The sequence below is a fragment of the Echinops telfairi genome, unplaced genomic scaffold (genome assembly GCF_000313985.2).
Source record: "Echinops telfairi isolate 266 unplaced genomic scaffold, ASM31398v2 ScPeMD7_23;HRSCAF=83, whole genome shotgun sequence".
Classification (NCBI taxonomy): Eukaryota; Metazoa; Chordata; class Mammalia; order Afrosoricida; family Tenrecidae; genus Echinops; species Echinops telfairi.
In genome coordinates, this window is record NW_022103920.1 from 42,155,784 (window position 1) to 42,175,453 (window position 19,670).

The window sequence follows — 19,670 nt, forward strand, 5'->3', positions numbered from 1 at the left end:
TTTTTTTTGTTTCCTTTCCCCACCTCCTCCCTTGTTGTCTACCATGTGCCATCTACCATAGGGAAAAAGCTACTAAATACAAACATTCTTGAGGTAAGGACCAGGTAATATGGAAGGGCCCAGATCAAAAGCAGGGATGCACATGGTACACTTCTCTTAAAGATGTCTTTAAAGTCAAAACCCATTATTAGAATAATTTCTGTCTATGTCCAAGCCCTAAATTGATATCATCTAAATATCCTGGCTTAAGCCATTTGGCAACTTTGCATAGTCATTGGAGTCTGCTTTTCATTTTCAAACTGAAAGGAACTCGGGGACCAAGTCAACGTAGGAGATGGGGTGGGGACAGTCAAGAATCAGTAACAGAGCGGCCTGGGATGGAGATAAAAAACATTCCAGCAACCTAGAAAGATGAGTCGGAACCAGTTAGAGGGCGGAGGAGCATGAGAGGCATACAAAGAGATGTCACACTGTGCAGACACGTGGGAAGGTGACACATTGCATGCATGTAGTGAAAGGAAGAGGAAAGGCCTTTATGCAAATACACACAATTCAAGAATTTAATAATCCATCCATATTCACTAGTACAAGTCACAGCAGGCACCACCCAGCCGAGAGTAGAATAAGTGATACTGAGCTATGCTGTACCCAGGCCACTTCTTCTGTAATGTATTTACTCCAATAGATAGGGAAAAGATGGCATATTACCTACAAACTTAGAAAAATAATACAGATAGCATATAAGTAGATAGATATGATCATTTACTCAGAGATGATTAAAAATGAACTTCACAGGTCCAACACTTACACATGCGAGTATTAGTCAAATAAATGTGTACCTTTTCTTTCCTTAAGTTTAATGCACATTAAGTATGATCCTCTTTTGAGGAAATGCTGCCAAGTTCTCTCAGCTAATGGATATTTTTAAAATACTGGATTTGACCCCTGGTGGTGCAGTGGTTTAAGTACTCATCTGGTAATAGAAAGTTGAGCGTTGGGGCCCACCAGCAGTTCCACAAGAGAAATCAGCAGCCAGGGGCTTCCGAACCGATCACAGCCTGGGGACGCCTGGGGGCCAGTTCTCTCCAAAGGTCCCTATGAGTTGGGGTCGACTCAGTGGCAATGAGTGTTAACTCATCTAAGGCAATTTAAATTTGAGTTCCACAAATCCCGCTGGATGTTAATTGACTGTTAGAACAACCTAGAGTCCTAGACCATAAAGAATACTAACGGATTTTTGACAATGATTTAACTGTATAGTTTGGCATTTTCCCATAATTTGGATCTTCACGTAGTCATTTGCCAAAACATAAAATATAACAGATGTCGCTCTCAATTCAGTTCAGTATTTATTACATAATCTGTTACCAACTGGTTGGTGTCTTGGGCTGCCATATTGACTGCTTTGAAGAACTGCTTGGGAGAAAGGACAAATTTAACATAATACAAAGAAATAGTTCAACATGTGAAAATAGAGGCTGAGCTGTCTGGTTAAGACCAGTCATTTCTCATCGTGTCTTTCCATCAGACTCTGCCAGGCAGAGTTTCAAACGACACATTCACTCTCAGAGATTCGGATTCAGTGGATCCTTTTTAAAAATAGTGTCCCCCTCCTGGCCCCCATGATTATGATGTAGGTGAGCAGGGAAAGAAGCCACATGCTAAAATAATTTAGTAATGGTATGGATGAATGGAGATAACTTCTTGAAATTAGAATAAAGTATCTTAACATATACCACCAGAGTCAATTAAATTCAATTGGCAACTTGAAACTTATGCATATATATGTGTCTCTCTATATTTTTTAATCATTTTATTGGGGGCTCATACAACTCATCACAATTCATACATCCATCTATTGTGTTGAGCACATTTGTACATTTGTTCTGCAGATATTTTTGTCCAAATCTGATCATTGTACAAGCTAGTAATAATTTAAATTGGTAATTATTGCAATGTCAACAGAATCCTCCTACATTCAATTTAACGGATTGAGATAGCTAAGGTTTATTGTGCCAACCTGGCCGATAAACACATGTGGGATTAATTGAAGGGCAGAGAGATAAATAGCTCGGTGAGCCTCACCTTTTTAGTTCTCAGGTCTCTTGCTTTCTGATGGTTGTACCAGGGTGCAGCTGCCTTAGCCAGTTCCCTGCTTCAGCTGGCAAGGCTCACTTCCTGTGAGACATCTCTGAGGAGAAGCCACATGGACCTACCCTGATGCAGCCCTGGGTGCTGGAGCAGCCGTGTGGAGACCCCTGCCAGTGCTGAGATGCTTACACGTTCACTGACTCAACTTTCCTCTTGCAGTCGGTGTTATTGCATGTGTTTCGTGAGATTGAGGAGGACTTTGTAGATCAGTGTTGGCCTATTATGGGCTAATAATGTTGGACTTATGGGCTTGGATAGCACTGGGCTGGGATGCTTTCTTAATATACACTTACCCTTTATATCGAGGGTGTCAAACTGGCGGCCCATGGGCCGCATGTGGCCCCCGAGATAATTTTTTTGTGGCCCATGATGCTCTGAAATAAAATGAAAATAGAAAAAAATTGTTATGAAGAAAATAGCACTAGGGGAGATTGAAGCAATACTGTACACACAATTCCCTCATTACATTTTACTTCAGAGCATTGTGGGCCACAAAAAATTACCTCAGGGGCCACATACGGCACGTGGGCCACCAGTTTGACACCCCTGTTTTATGTAAAGCTGTCTCTTACATAGATAAGAGTTTCTGTGGATTTGTTACCCAGACTAACACACTACTCTATTTCATAGTTGTTTTAGAAGTTCCATATTTTTTATTTATCAGTATTTCCCTCTTCTTAATAGTGTATCCCATGAATTCACAGAAACCCCTTGGTAAAATAGCATGGTAGACTAGGAACTTGTAAAATCAAACCCCCCCAAATCCCCATTGGCCCTAGTCCCTCTGTGTTGTTACTTTTAGTTGCTGCCCAGTAAACATGATGCATAATAAAATGGAACATCTTCAGGACTACTGGTCTGGCCAGTGTTATGATGATCATTTTCACCCCCGACTTTTCCAGCCATTAGCCTATTTCTGGTGATTACCATGTATATATATATATATATTTTTAATTAATTTATTTATTTATATATATTCTTGTATGAGCTGAGTTTTTCCAGCACATTGTAAATGCCGTTGTGGTAAAATTAGGTGCCTCTGCTGATATTTGGGTTTGCTTATACTCAAGTATATACGGTAATCTTTCCTGGTAACATGTCCAAAGTAAATGAGCTGAAGTTTTACAACCTCATTTCTAAAACTCGATGTCATTGAGTGAATGCTGACTCACAGGAAACCTTCTAAGTAGAACTGTCCCTGTGGGCTGCTAAGACTCACTCTGTAGAAGGACAAAGCTCACCTTCTCCTGCGAGCCGCTGACCTGTGGTTACCAGCCCAGAGCACAGCCCACTCCGCCAGCAGGGCTCCTCTCATCCCTAAGGTGCATGCTTCCTTTCTCTCAATGATGGTCAGCACACAGTGAGGAGGCCAGAGTCCTCAGGTGCATCACCAGACTCTTTGGAGCACAGTGTTTGGATGGTGATGGGAGGCTCCCTATACTTGTACTTTATTAGGATCACATGTGCCTCCCCTTTTGGCACACATTCTCTTGATTTTCATAAGAAAATTCACATTTTTGTTTTCTTTTTCTTTGCTAGTAGCTCCACTTCTCTTACCAGTTCCTTAAATGTACCTTTCCTTATTGTCTCATTTCTCTTTTTGTCCTCTATTTTTTTCTTGGGTGACTTGGTCTTTTTCATGATAATGACTTCCTGGATGATAAGGGGTAAGATTTCTCTGCTAGCTCTAGTTCAGCATTGTCCAGTTCTGGTAGCCACATACGAAGGCAAATCTAAATGCATGAGGTATAGTTAATTAATTTTACTTAACAAATAAAATACTCAAAAAATTAAACATTTAAACATGACAAATGGAATTATAGAGATATTTTAGATTAATCTGATTTGTATCTTACATCTCAATTATTGTAATTATTGGACATGCTCGATCATTATTAAGATTTCAAAAAATACACATTTGAAAGTACACTTAGATACTCACATGTTCTAAACATTTAAAGTTTTCCGATAACTGAATGGAGTGTCCAAAAGCCAGTTTCCTATAGTATTCATGTCCACATTGACAAAATGTATTCATCACTTTGGAAATTGGTTTTATTTGTAGTCAAAGTATGTTCATTTTGAAACTATTATGTGTCCATGTCCAGTAAATTCACTCTCTCATGTTTCAAACCAGTGTTATTAGCATGGATTCACAGGGGTGTTATATGAAATGAAAAGTAACTCAAAAGTTATCAAGATCCACAAGGTGTTCTTCAAATTCTTTTGTAATTTTTGCCGTTTCTTTAGAGAATGCTGTCAATTACAATGAAAACAATTACTGCTAGATTTTAGAAAAATGGGTTAATTCATTATTACTGATTTGTATTTTGAGAAGTTTCCATTTCAACATAAATTCTTTTACTTTTCCAGTCCACAAAATTAACTTCCAGTTTTCCTTGCTACTTCAAGTTAGCTCGTTCATATGCAGTGTGATATTGGTGAGAAAACATATCATTCTGCCATTTTTGTCTTTAATTATTGAATAATGAGCAAATATATCTTTTCTTTTAAAAAAGTCTTCAATTGGACTTAACCATTAGTAAGTGTTGGTAGAACTCTCTAGAAACTCAGATAATACGCACTGTGAAAAAATGCAAGACTATTAGCTACTTGGCCTTCTCTTTCCTCTAAGAGTCCCTTGAGCGGGCAGTACTTCAGAGCAGTTGCATGTTTGTGCTTAAAAATACTAATAACTGCATCTGTGACACTGTCATAGCATTTGCTTCAGAAAACGGACATGAAGTTTATTAATATGTACATATGAACCTATGTGTCATCTGAAGCAGTGAGACAAACACCAGCCTGGAGTTTTTTTATCAGCATAGCTGGAAACATAACCATGCCCGGGAGATAGAAAGAGCGTTTTCATAACCAACTGAAATTTAAGTTGTTTGGTGTAATCTGAATTTTATAACTGTATTTTGATTACTTGGTACCAGGTTCTGCTCATGTTGCTGATCCCTTGTCTCTCTCTTTGTTTCTCTCGGTCCAGCTCCCACAGAGGCCACTCTGCACCCTCAGCTAGGTGAGTGTCGAAGATCCTGATGTCATAAGGCTGTAACACAGGTTCTATTAATCCCACTCCTCGGCAGTGTGGGAAGGTGGTATGGAAGTGAGGAAACACTGTTCCTTCTCTGATGTGATAAAGTAGTCACTGAATCTAGAGAAATAATGTGCTCATTTCTCTAGTGAACCCGCTTAAATGGAAACATTAATGTTTTTATGATGGGCACCACGTAAAGTAATCACCTCATTTGTTCTCATTATTATTATTATTATTTGTAAGGCCTTGTATTTAGTGACCCCGAGTTCTTGAGGCAGGGTAAATAGTGGTTCAGAGTACATATTTTAATATATTTTAAAGAATGTTTTAAAGCAGCAGTTCTTAACCTGTAGATCGTGACCCTTTGGGGGTTGAATGACCCTTTCACAGGGGTCACCCGATTCATAACAGTAGTAAAATGACAGTTATGAAGTAGCAACTAAAATAATTTTATTGTTGGGGGGGGGTCACCACAATATGAAGAACTGTATTAAAGTGTCACAGCATTAGGAAGGTTGAGAACCACTGTTTTAAAGATTTAATATTTGAAAAGAGTCTATATCTTAACCTTTAAAGCTTATTACACGAGTGACATTTTGCAAGGTACTTAACCTTTCTGTGCCTCGGTATCCCCATCTGTAAATGGAGGTCATAACCCTACTTATTTTATAGGACCATTGTCCACTGCCTTAGGACCCATTGCCATTGGGCAATTCTGACTCATAGAGACCCCGTAGGACAGCGGAGAAGTGCCCCGTAAGGGTTCCCGGGTTGTAACCTTTAAGGAAGCTGACTGCCTCCCCTTTTCTCCCTTGGTGGATTCACACGTCTGACCTTCTTTCAGTGGGCACTCAAGCGCTTTAACCACCTACCTCCAGGGCTCCTCATAAGGTTGCTCTCAGGACTCAGTGAATTTGTATTTGCTGTGTGTGGACAGTAAGTCATATGTAAGTGTTTGGAGAGAAGCATGGGGGGAAATCACTACAGCTTACCCGTCGCCTTTGTAAAGAAGTGGTCTTTAAGAGTTAACTTTCTCATGTGAGCCAGTGCAGATGACTTGCTTTACAAGCAACTCCCTACACTACACTACTTAATAGGAAGGGAAAGATTGTGTGCTCGCTGGTTCCAGCCTTTTCAGATGTCTCTCACTGTGGGACCTCCAGATAGGTCAGTTATTTGTCTCCTGGGCTTTTCCTTTCAACCTATAAACCCAATTAATTTATTTTTCTCTTTGGAAAATCTGCCTGGAGAAGCTCTACTTTTATGTGATGCTACAGCTTGGGGCTCCTCTCCTTTGGCAGAGGAACATGAGCACTTAGAAGCATGCCTGCTGGCAGCCAAGACGGGCTGGTGGCCCGCAGTGGCCTTGCCGCCTCTCCGCCAGGTTGGGTATCTGAGAGAGCCGCACCCTGTAGCGTTCCAGGCACTGCAGCTAATCGCTGAGAGGCATCATTAAAACACTCCCATGCGCTGAATAAATCACAGCGTTCTCGCCAGCGTCAATCCACAGCCTTCCTGCTTTCCTGCCAAAGGCTCCGTCTGAGCCGCCATTCCCCTGCAAGCATGCTGATTCACTGGTTCCCAGTGACTTCGTTATGTGCTTACCTGCTGGCACACCTGGTACAAAGGGGCCAGAGCCTGCCCTGCCACCGGCAGCGATGTCACCAAAGAGAATGTGAAATTGGGCTTCCGGATATTTGGAGGAGACTTTAATTACCAGACAACGTGAGAGGATTATTTGGGGGTACACTAAAAAGAGTAAAATATCCCTTGAGAAAAAGAACTACAGGTCTTGGCAGTTTTCTGTTAGTTTTTTTGTTTTGTTTTGTTTTTCAAAAAGCGTATCTTCAGTTGTGCTGACAAGATTGCAAAGGAACGTGCTAAGGTGTGCACACCACACAGGTGTGATTGAGCTGTTACAGACTTGTCTCTGGTTTGGCGGAAATTTGTGCTGCCGCCATCGTAGATTCAGTTCTAGACTGGAAGGGATACTGAAGGCCATCAGACTTGGGGTTCCAGCAGGCTCTACCTGACCAGTAAGCCTACTCACTTTTATGATTTTAAGTTTTGTTCCACATTTTTCTCCCAGTCCATTCAGGCCCTTCTAATATGATCCCTTTCAGAGCCGTTGGTAATGATCGTACAGTCAACCACTTAAGATCAAAAGGCACCATTTATTCAAGGATGACAGGGGAAAAAAAGCCCAATGATAATTTTTATGTACTTTATACAGATACATACGCACATATTTCTACACTTTTAGTCCCGTGATGTTTATTATGTTCATCATGTTGCCCAACCGTCCCCCTACCCATCTCCTGTTCTATGTGTAATTTTAATATATTAAAAATATATAAAGGAACAGAGAACTTTGATTCCCTGAGATAAACTTCCAAAGCAAACTGTGGGACTCAGATGAGAGGATATTTTTAAGTACTAGATGAATATTTTACAACCTTAGCTGTGGTATTGCCACAGACACGAGCACACTTATAAACTGCCCGTGAAATCTTTTTTATCTGCCTCCCCCTCTAGGGGAAATACCACGTTCTCTGGAGTTCAGGAGTCATTCTTTGCTGTCGTCCTCCCCAGGGTTCTGCTGGAGCTCACACGTGGATCTGTGAGACAACTCAAGTGCAGTGATCACATTTTTAAAGCCATGAATGCATCCTGCCATGTCTCCTGATTCCTAACATGACTTTCTTCGGTGGCTTATTTATTTATGTAGATAAATTCCCTTATGTGGTTCAGAGGGGAAACAAAATCAACAAAAGAAAACACATTAAATAAAATATGAATGAAACTAGGGAATGAAAGAATCAGCAGGATGGGGTAATAGGAATGAGAAGAAATAGGTCACTTGATACCAGCAATTTTAGCTGATTATAAATGGTCAGGATGAATGATGAGAAGTACAACTTTCCTCTAGTTCCTAAATGTTTCCTCCCCACTCCCACTCCCATGACTCAAATTCAACCTTGCAAGTCTGGCTAGACCAGAGGAGGTACACTGGTACAGATAGGAACTGAAAATCCAGGGAATCCAGGGCGGATGAGCCCTACAGGACCAGTGGTGTGAGTGGCAAAACAGGGAGGGTAAAGGGAGAATGGGTAGGAAAGAGGGAACCGATTACATGGAACTGTGTGTGACCTCCTCCCTGGGGGACAGACAACCGAAAAGTGGGTGAAGGGAGACGTCGGACAGGGCAAGATATGACAAAATACCCATTTATAAACTATCAAGTGCTCATGAGGGAGGGGGGAGTGGGGAGGGAGGGGAAAAATGAGGACCTAATGTCGGGGGTTTAAGTGGAGAGAAAATGTTTTGAGAAACGATATACAAATGCGCTTTACACAATTGATGTGTGTATGGATTGGGATGACAGTTGTATAAGCCCCTAATAAAATGTTAAAAAAAATAAAATAAAATAAATGGTCAGGATGCTCTGTCCCTAATGTGCTCCAAATGGCATCACATCTGTTCTGGGCAGTGCCTTGGAAGCCATGGGAGGAAGAGTGTGTGTTGAGACATGAGAGACAAGTGCTGGGAGCCCGGTCTTTGTAAGTTACTGCTGACCTTGACCTTCACTTTAGGAACTCTGGGTTCTAGACTTCTAGGTGTCTGAACAGGAACCCTTGGCTCAAATGCTGGCCCCCAGACAGACAGTTTGGAGAATTACAGTCTGAGAAACTCACAGGGGGCAGTTCTACCCTGTGCTAGAGGGTCGTGAGGAGTCAGAGTTGACTCAGCGGCAGCGAGTTTGGCTTGACTCTTATCTAGAGACACCTTCCAAGAAAGGCCTAGCCATTTGAACAGAGTACAGCTTTGAAAGCCCGGAGGAACAGTTCTCTACACACGTGTGGTCCGCGAGGCTCGGAAACAACTCAGTGCCAACTGATAGCAACCACACGTGTCTAAACCACCAAGGTTTTACCCTGCTGGCCACTTAGTAATTTGGGGACAGAGCAACTAAGATACTCCTTTAAAATGCAGTTGCAATTCTAAATACTGTTGTTCCTCGTAAATGCAGCTTGAGTACACGTTTGTGTATCTATTGTTGTGGTATAATTCTTTTTCTAAGTACTTTCTTGTTTTGTTTTTTAGCTGAAATACATAGTGACAGCATTATTCTGCGAGATGACTTTGACTCTTACCAACAACTGGAATTGAATCCAAATATTTGGTAAGTTAAAGGAAGACGTGTCACATTAGCTTGTTTCATGCAAAAAAAGAAAACAATACTGATTCCCCTCTAGGAGTAGCTAGTTGGACTTAGACTGTTCTTTGGTGCTGCGAGAATTGTTAAACCCAGGACTTAACCTAAGCCGCCTCATGTTCGTTTGTTGGCATCTCTAGGAACTGAATTTACATATTGCTCCAAGCCATACGACTTGTTAGACATTTTCCCCACTGGTCCATGTTCTTTACATAGAAAATAGCATGCTCTGATGTAGCTAATAACTGCATGTTTACAAAATGAGAGCAGGGGTATGGTTTATTTGAAATAACCTGGGACTTTGGTCACAGTTTTCTAGTCTGCCCTTGGAAGCCTGCTTAGGGTGACTGCAGGAGATGTTTGAAGGCAAAGACTCAGAATTCCATAAAATCTTCTCGAATATATAAATTGCTATGTGAATTTGTTGGAGATTCGTCGTGTTTTTGCTGATTTCAGAGACCTCTCTGGTGACCCAGAGCTACAGTCAAATCTACTATTTGGAGGGATATCCACATTTGGACTTTCTGTGACATTAGATGCCTTGCATAGACAACGGAGAATTCATGATAAATTAGAAACGCTCCAATATAAGTCGTCGTTGAAGTCTAAGCAATACTCAAGATTAAAAGAACAATTTCTTCTTTAAATGTCAGCATGTGCTATTCCTTCCTGTTTTTCCTTCTGCTCACTTGTTCAACTCCTGACAGTTATTCCATCTATGTAGCAAATAAATAAGGGATATGGGTTTTTTTCCCTCTCAAGTATCTTTTTGAAGAGGAGACAGTAAAAACAACTAAAAAAATTGATAATCCAGGGGAGAACTCCTAAGTGTAGTAAAGAAAATCCAGGTCCACTGCCTTTTCGTCCATTCTGAGTCACGGCCATCCTTTCGGACAGAGGAGAATGGCCCAAAGGTGGGCAAAGGTTGTAAATCTTTATGAAAGCAGGCGCCACATCTTTCTCCTGGTGTGAAGCAGAATTCTCAGTAACTTGCTATAGGCATTCTGATAAAGGAGAGCTGATTTCCGGTGGGCATTTGAGTGTTGAAGGTGATATCTGTATAGTGAGCCTTGGGGCTTCAGTGCTAGAAAAAGGACCTTCTATGTCTTTTCTAGAAATAAATTTAGATAGTATAAGGGGAAAAAATCAGGCTAGGCAGAGTCACAGAATCTTAGAGTCTATATACCATTTAGTCAGAACTTTAGTTCTTATGACTATAACTTCAATAGAAATGTCTTAAAATAAACGGAGAATCCTTATTAAGAAAAGGCAAAACAGAAACAACCTTCCTACGCACATTTTATCCATGAAAACGCTCCACCTCTGACATTTTGCTTGTTTATATTCCATTAATGTAGATAGCCCCACACCAAACTCAGGCAGACCAGTCATTTCTGACTCACAGAGCCCAAGAGAGAACTGCCCTTCAGGGCTTAAGTCTTTCAGGGAAGCCGACTCTCATCTTCATCCAGCCGAGCAGCTGGTGCATTTGAACTACCAACCTCTTGGTGAGCAGCCGGAATGCCTCACTGCTGCCACCAGGGCACCTCTTCATTAATATAAGCAACAAAAACTCCAAACCCACTGCCACCAAGCCAGGGCCCACTTCTGGCAGCCCTGTAGGGCAGAGTAGAACCATTGTATAGGGTTCCGGAGACCGTCAGTCTTTAGGGGACAGACAGACAGCCTTATTTTCCTCTCAAGGAGCGAGCAGCTGGCAGGCTGCAGCCCAACTGAGCACGCGAGGGCTCCTATTCCATTGATAGAAATGTTATCAAATGATTTGTTTCTTTCAAAGCAAATTCATTTCTGTCAAGCTAATTTATTTCCCTCAGTGATTTTTTCTGTCAGATACAAAATGTGACTTTTATGTGGTGAAAATCCCGTTGTTTTTCTTTTAAATCCATAAAGTGTGATTGATTTTACTTCACCCATTTGTATGACTGATCTGAAATATGCTTCCTTGACCAAAGTTATGGATTTTGTGTCCTCTTTAGTTAAGCTATGGTTTTTCCTTAAAAAAAAAAAAAAAGCAACAACAAAAAAATCCATTTTTTAAAAAAACTAAAATGGCATCTATTCCTGTCTTTTATCAAATGTGTTCAGGGTAATGTTACTTCATCCCGTACTGTCCATCAGCCCCGTCGCGTAGCCTCTTTGAGAATAAGATGCAAACCAAACACAAGAGGTGCGACTCCCGTGACTTGAGTGGTGTGGCTTTGTCATCGAACGATGGCAGAGGCTCTGAGGGTAGGCCAGTCTGGGCGCCGCCCCAGTGAGTCCCTGCCATTGGGGTGCCCTGAGAAAAGTGAAGAGCGGCACCATCTCTGGGTCCCCTTTCCTCATCAGTGAAATGGGACCACTACCCCGCTCACGGATTGCTTTCAGGTGAGACAGGCGCACGAGCAGAAGCTCTGGCGCTCCGCCTGGGGTCTTGTAGCTTCGCAGCACGTGTGACCTCTGTTCCTCTCTTCTTCCTTCCCTTTCTCCCTTCCTCTGGCGGTGCGTTTGCACGTTGGACTACTTGTTCCCTCGAAGCCCAGCTATAATCAGCAGCAGCATCATAAATAGACGCCATTAAAATAACCTTCAGCTAATTCATTTGACGGAGCCCCTAAGTCCTTCTTCATTATATTTGGAAGATAAACACTAATACAGACACGCATCAATGAAAATAGCACCATGGCCAAATCATAGGAGAGCACTCCCTGCCCAGAACACCACGTCCATTGTTATCCCCTTGAGTCCCACTCACAGTGAGTGCCCTGGTATAGGGTGTCCGAGACTGGGAGCCAACAGCCTCATCGCTCTCCCCTGGAGGAGTTGATTGCTTCGTCCTGCTTCTACTGCTGTCCTTGCCATCAGCAGCCCAATGCCTCACCACAGCAACAACAGAACTATTAATAAATGCTTGGAACTCCGTGAAAGATCATTTAAAATTCCCAGAAGTCAGAAACCAACACGCAGTTCAGTCAGACTCCAGTGAAGTATTTTCAATAAAGTAGATAGATTTTCCTCCTTTTAAATATTTTCTCTGATCTTTGCACCAAACTCACTGCCATCAAAGTGATCACAACTCGACACGATCGAGCTGCCCCTGTGGGTTTCCAGCCTGTAACTCTTCACAGGAATGAAAGCTTCCTCTTCCTCCCGGGGAGCAACTGGTCATTTCACACTGCTGACCTTGAGGTCAGCAGCCTAACGGATAATCATATGCCACTAGAGTAATTAAAAGTCCACCAGATATAATCTAAGCGCCTGGGTCAATTCCCATGACTCACCAAATAATTTCTCACAAGGGAAAAATATGCTCCTTCTATGAGGATCGTTTTCCCAGGGATGGGGGGGGGCGCGTTCTGGAAGTTTCATATGCATTATGTAATTTGTAACTTTTTAAGGCAAGGAAAAAGAGAAATTAAGACAGCGATTGAAACAGAACCAAGAAATATTATTTTTATGTGAGCTCAATATTGAATGCATTGTCTAGGAACTTAATTTAAGTAGTCAATTTGACTGAAAAATTAAGAAATGCACATGATGACATGCCCCACTAACAAATATGCAAATATAAACATGAAAAAGTAAGCCTTCCTCCTGCGCTTCACCATAGTCCCTTTCTCCCAAAGTAGGGAGTGTTAACGGTGTCAGAATCCTTCCAGGAAACATCCATGCTTCTCCAGGTGTAGCACCGTGAATTCTCCCGAGCAATGTGGCTATCAGGAAAATGAAACTTGCTTCTGTCAGAGCCGAACCAAGGCCACTGTACCTTGTGTATTCCAGCTCTCGGCGACTGCGTATATGTCAGAGGAAAGCCGTGCATGGAGGTTTCCATGCTGTTAAGTTATGGAGCCTGGGAGGCACAAGTCGTTTGCCTTCATCTGCAAACCTCCCAGTGCAGCAGACAGGAAAGGCCTGGCAAATTACTCTGTCAAGGTCACAGCCAAGAAACCCTGTGGGGCAGTGGTGATTTGCTACTCCTGAGGTAATCAGAGGTCAAGATTGACCTGAGGGTCATAGGCTCTAGTCTTTTCAGAGAAGATTGCCGGGCCTTTGTTCATCATTAACACAAGGTGTAGACTGCTAGCCTTTCAATTAGCAGCAGAGGACAAACCTTTTTGGAGCTCTTCAGAGACCTTTATCCCTCCACAGCCCAAATTAATTTCTTCTTATTATTGCATTTTGATCAGGCTGGCAGAACTACCAATTCAGGCAGTTCTAAATTTTCTGCTCCCTTTTCACTAATGAGATAGCTAAGTTTTGGAGAACTTGAAAGGGAGCCTGGTGGACTTAGTGGATCACATGTTGGGCTGCTAATCACAAGGTCAGCAGTTCAAACCTACCAGCGGCTCTGAAGGAAGAAGATGAGGCTTTCTACTCCATAAAGATTTACTGTCTTGGAAACCCTCAAGGGAAATTCTCCTTTGTCCCGGGGTCTCTATGAGCCAGAATCAACTCCATGACTGTGAGTTTCAGTCCAAAACAAACAAAAAACAGGAGGCCTGGTGGCACTGTGGGTTAAGTGTTGGGTTGCTAACCTTGGGGACCCTATGGGCAGTTTCCTAAGGATCGACTCCCCCAGAAGCCCTACGGGGAAGCTCTTCTCTGCCCTCTAGGACAGAATGGACGCCACAGCAGCGAGTACAATTGCAAAAGCAGGACTACATCAGAAATTCTGCTTCTAATCTGCACCACCCAGCAGTTTCTTACACAATCAAAGCCTCCTTTCAAATTTTCAATATCTGACAGGGATGGAGCACCCAGGAAACAGGGAAAGCATAGGTTAATCTGTAAATAAGCACAGTAAGCCCATGATTAGCTTGCTTACTGGTCATCCACCCCTGAGGGTGCAATCTGGTTCCCCTATCAGGTATCCATTGGTTACTCCATCAACTCATCTAATTCTTGTTCACTGGTCCATACAGGCAGCTTCAGTCCCTGTCCTAACCACTCCTTCAAGGTCAAAAACCAAACTCACGGGCATCGAGTCAATTCCGACGCATAGTGACCCTACAAGTCATAAGTCAAGGGAGAGCTGCCCCTGTGTGTTTCTGAGACTGTAACTCTTTACTAGAGGAGAGAATCTGGTCTTGCTCCCATGCAGTGGCTGGTAGTTCTAACCTCAGACCTTGGCGTTAGCAGCCCATTTGGAGTCATGTTGGAGGACATGGAAATGGTTCTGCTGCTCCTGTGCTGGGCCCCTGGGCCCCTGTGTGATGCTATTCTCTGTGCCTCCATCATGTCGCAGCCATCCACCCGCCTCCCTGAGATGCAGGGTGCAGGTTCCTTCTGCTGGATTTTCCCCAGACCTCTTGGGGCCTTTATTCACCCCCCTCCCCCAAAGCTGCTTCTGTTGAAGATGAGAAGTCAAGTTACCAATGACAAGAACAACACACCCCTTCATGGCAGCATAGGCTTGGGAATTTCACTCATGAAAGAGGCTTCTTCTCCATGCTCTGTTGCACTGTTGCTGGACCACACGCAGCTGGACCGCAGAGACGTTTCCTCTAGTCAAGTGTGTCATTGAACCCAAGGGAGGAAGAGTGTGTGTGGAGGAAGCCACACCAGTTTTTCAGCCCTGCAGACAACTCCCTATTTATCAACTCTGTTTAATATCATTGCTCCACGGATGATTGCCGGCAGTGCCGTGGTCATATAGACAGAGCCCATCCACCGCCCTGCAGGAAATAGATGGGAATACAAACTTTATGGAACTATATTTAGCAGGAATGTAAACAGCCACACATATGTTTTTGCACGTTAACATTTCTTTTATGCAGCTACTGTTTGTACATCCCACACTTGTATTGTTCATTTTTGTGAATGAAAATATTTTGGTATGAGTTAAACACTACCGATAGCTCACATGCTTGGAGAGAGATCAAGGAGCCCCGATGGCTCAGTGGTTACATGCTTAACTGCTGCCTGGAAGTTCAGCAGTTTGAGCCCAGCTGCTCTGCTGGAGAAAGGTATGGTCATCTGCTTCTATAGAGATTTACAACCTAGGAACGGCCACAGGGTAGTGCTGCACGGTCCTGTGGGGTCTCTATGAGCCAGAACAGACTCGATGACTGTGGGCTTTGGGTTTTGGAGAGAAATGTTGGTTAAAAAAAATACCCACTATTCCAAAACTGAAAACAACCCCCCAGCCCCCGTGCACACACAAACCTGTTGTGTAAACATACACTTGAATACTACTCAGCAGTAAAAGGGAATGACGGTGATCGCCACTACATGAATGAATCTCTGAAACAGTACATGCTTTGATGATGCCATGTCCTATAAAATCTAGAATAAGCAACATTTCTAAAGCGATAGAAATAAATGGTTGTTCCGGGAGTCCAGGATGGAACTAGGATGATGGACGTGGCTAACACGTTGAGAAGATACAGGTTGTATAGAAGCGCATTGGTAAGCACCGAACTAAAGCTGTCCTCTGAGACCTGTGTGAGTACGGGTTGGACTACAAACTGCAAGTTCAGAGACCCAAGCCCACTGGCTTCTCTGTGGGAGAAGATTGAGCAGTGGCTTTGGCAGTGGTATGTTTCACTGTGGCTGAATTATACCTCAATAGAAAAATGAACGATGATGAAGGGGGAAAAAAGAAAAAGGAAATTTCTCTGCTGTATCACCTGGAGTTGCAGAGACTTAAGAAAGATTCAGAGAGAGCGTGTTCAAATAGCTTTAAAAAAAGGAAAACTTGCAGCAAAATAATTAAGTTTTCTTAAGAACTGGCTTCATCCTCCAAGCAATTACAAAGCCAAGGAGGATTCTTTGTTTTGCTGAAACAGATGATCCTTCTAACACATGTGTTCTGAGCATCGCAGAAGACTTTGGAAGCTGTTGTGTCACCAGCTCTGATGTTCCCAGGGGGCTAGAGAACATGCTGACAAATGACAACTCAATGGCACAGGTGTTTCCCCTCCAGCGCAATGAAAACAATAATAAGAGCAGGGGTGTCCAGCACAGCAGAGAGCAGGAGGGATGGTGATGACTCCTCAGAAGGTATTTCTTAGATGAGTTGAGTCATGATGCCAACAGGGACATGAGGCATGAGGAAGAAAGACACAGAGGGAGTCCTCTGAGAGGTAGTGGAACACGGAGACCTTCACCCATCAGATTATCATGCAGAACCCCTATCAAGTTACAGCTCAGGGAGTTAAAGCCAAGGGTAGCATCACATGAGATAGTGTGAATCATTAAAAAACCAGGACCTTTCCATATTTATATGTGAAAGATTCATTTACAGGATCAAGGAAATAAGAGATCAGACTCTACTGCCCCTGGTATTCTCTATTAATAATTTATTGAAACAATGAATCCGAAATGGAGTCAAAGGATTAGTGGTTTGGCTTTCTAAAGTACATTTCCTTTTCTTTTTTTAATTGTCTGAAATAAAGACTATACGAGTCTGAGATTTCAGAGTAGGGATGACCTAACTGATGCAGTCTTTACTGACTAGTAGTATATTTTATTTGGTAAAGGAAGTCAAGCAAGCTGTCAAACCACTGTGCCGGTCATTTGTGTCCAGGAGCCCCTTGTAAACAACAAAAATCACTGAGGATGCCAGTATTAAGTGGAGTGCCCATATCATCAGAAAAGAAATAAGATTTATGAAGAATAACACTAAGAAAGAAATGGGAAAACGTGTATCCGCTCCACAGACAGCAGACCCACAGCCCCAGGAAGCTGGGAGACAGCGGAAGGCCAGCGGAGGATCTAACGTCCTGCTGTAATTTTCCCAGGAACTTTTTGGAACCTGCTGGTTCCTTCTGCGTCCAACTCATAGCAACCCTGTGTACCACAGAATGAAACTCTGCCTGATCCTGCCCCAGGCTCACAATTGCTGTTGGATTTGAGCCGATCGTTGCAGCCACTGTGTCAATCCATGTCATTGAGGGTCTTCCTCTTTTCTCCCAACCTTCTACTTTCCCAAGCACAATGTCCTTCCTCGGGTCTCTCCGGAGAGCATGCCCAAAGTATGTGAGGAAAACGTCAAGCCAACCTCAATCCTAAGGAGCGTTCTGGCTGCACTTCTGCCAAGAAAAACTTGTTTGTACTCCTGGCAGTCTATGGTATTTTCACTATTCTCCATCAACAGCACAATTCAAATGCATCCGTTCTTTGTTCTTCCTTATTCTTCCACTAGGAGGGCTCATGGAAGCAGCAGTGAAGAGATGAAACACTGCCATGCATTAGGTAAATCTGCTGCACAAGCGCTCTGTGAAGTGCTGGAAAGCCAGGATGTTACTTGGACGACTGAGGTGCACTGACCCAAGCCATGGTATTTTTCCATCACCTCATGTCCTTGTAAAAGTTGCATATTGAATAAGGAAGACAGGAGAAAATCTATGCATTTGAACTGTGGTGCTGGTGAAGAATATTGAAACAACCATGGAATGCCAAAAAAGAGTGAAAATAAATGGCTCTGTCTCGGAAGAAGTACAGCTAAATTGCTCCTCGAGACAAGGATAGTGAGACCTGGTCTTGTGTGCTTAGGACATGTTATCAAGAGGGGCCAGTTCCTGGAAAAGGAGGCCAGGCTCAGTAAAGAAGGACAGCAAAAATGAGAACGGTCTTGGACACGGAGGATTTGCATAGTGGCTGCCACAGTGGTCTCCAACCTAAGAGCCATTGTGAGCCTGGCACAGGTGGTGGTTCATTCGGCTGCGCGTAGGGTCACGATGAGTCGGAAACAACTCCATAGCACCTAACAACAACAATAACGTGCCCCTCCACATCCACATGCATCAATGGCAATCAAAAACACCTGGCTTGAGCCGGCCCACGCGCATCCTCAAAGTGACGTCCTCCCTCTTGAGCACGTTTGACCCAGTGCAGTACAGCACTGGATTGCTTGACTGCTGCTTCCGTGCGCATGTAACATGCCCGACTGCAGCCATCTCTACATTTTCCTATTCCCTTCTCGCCGTTTCTTCACTTCTTTCCCGTTCTCCGTCCTTTTCTCTTTGATTAAGCACTTCATTTGCACATGGCTTTCTTGCTCCCTCCCGTTTTCTTTCCATGATGGAGGGGCTCTGGAGAGGAGCCTCAGGCATAATCGAAAGGTTAACCAGGAGGTGTCCCACTAATAAAATAAGGTGTGACCATGGAGGCATCTTATTTTCTTCTTTCATCTCTGCTTTAGTGAACAGAGACAAGAGCTCATTCAATGGAATTAAATGTCAAGTACATTCGAAATAGGTAAGAAAATACTCCTCTGAGATAGAGTGTGGTGAATGCGCCATAGTAGGTGGCCAGAATAAATATGTGCTGTGGTAGCAGTTTAAAGGGGTTATTTTTAACCCAAATCATATTTGTCTTTGTACTTGCTAACAAAGAAAAGATAAAACCTTTAAGCTCCCTAGTGAAATAGGAAGAGTCGCTTACCTTCTCTAGTGGGAGATAATGAGAAAGTATGAGCTATAAATGGAGTTTGTCATTTTCACGTTGAAAGCATGTGTTAGTTGCTTGGGAAAAAAAGACCTGACATAGTTGGAGGTGATATTCTCAGGCTTATAGAGTTAACCCTTCTTACCGTTTTCTAAAAATAGCTCACAGGTACAAAAGGAGTATGATTTTTAAATTTTACTTTTCAAGTTACTGTGTGTGAACATGACTGTATAAGTTGCTTGTAAGCAAATAGCGTACTCAATTTATTTTTAGAAAAGTTGACCAAACGTTGTGTGTTCTGGTTGTTGGCATTTGAATTGAACACCCGTCTCCGGAAGTCTGCTGACTTCCCAGCAGCCCCCACTGACCTGCAGAGTTTCCGTTTCCGCTGGTGGATTTCCAGGCTCTTTTCTGGCCTCCTCTTGCCAGCTCTCGGGCTCTCAGGTCAGCTATTGTGAAGGTGTGATATGTGCCTGGGTGCCGAGACTTGTGATCTCTGAGTAAGGAAATTAAAAGAGATTTTATTTCCTTTTTCACTTTTAAAGACTGCTTTGCAGTGGATGGATTACCTTTAATAATCAGAAAAGACCCTAGTTTAAATGAGTTTGATATCTCCCTTTAGAAATGCTGGTAAAGAGATAATTCTAACTCCTAGGGTGCTAGATTGCTTCTTGCAGGGCTGAGCCCCAGACACCGACCCCTTCAGAAGCAATAAATTATGGGTATATAATATGATGGCCTTGTTCTTGGGGGCAAATGGCCTGTGTCTCAAATGAGAATTTGATGATAACTGATTGTCGGTGAATTTCCAGGTGATTAACTTGCTTCAGCAGTGTGCCGGACTAAAAGCGGAGTGATTCACTATGA

The 19,670-nt window shown here is 42.9% G+C and overlaps 1 protein-coding gene across 2 annotated transcripts in view; it reads left to right on the forward strand.

Annotated features, from left to right (window-relative positions):
* The window catches only part of RELN (reelin), a 549,393-nt gene that overhangs the window by 254,690 nt on the left and 275,033 nt on the right, over positions 1–19,670 (forward strand). For both annotated transcript variants that reach the window (XM_004702602.2, XM_004702603.2), the window contains exons 5-6: positions 5,147–5,179; positions 9,302–9,380. In XM_004702602.2, coding sequence (XP_004702659.1) covers positions 5,147–5,179; positions 9,302–9,380 — 112 coding nt within the window. The remainder of the gene's footprint in view (positions 1–5,146; positions 5,180–9,301; positions 9,381–19,670) is intronic.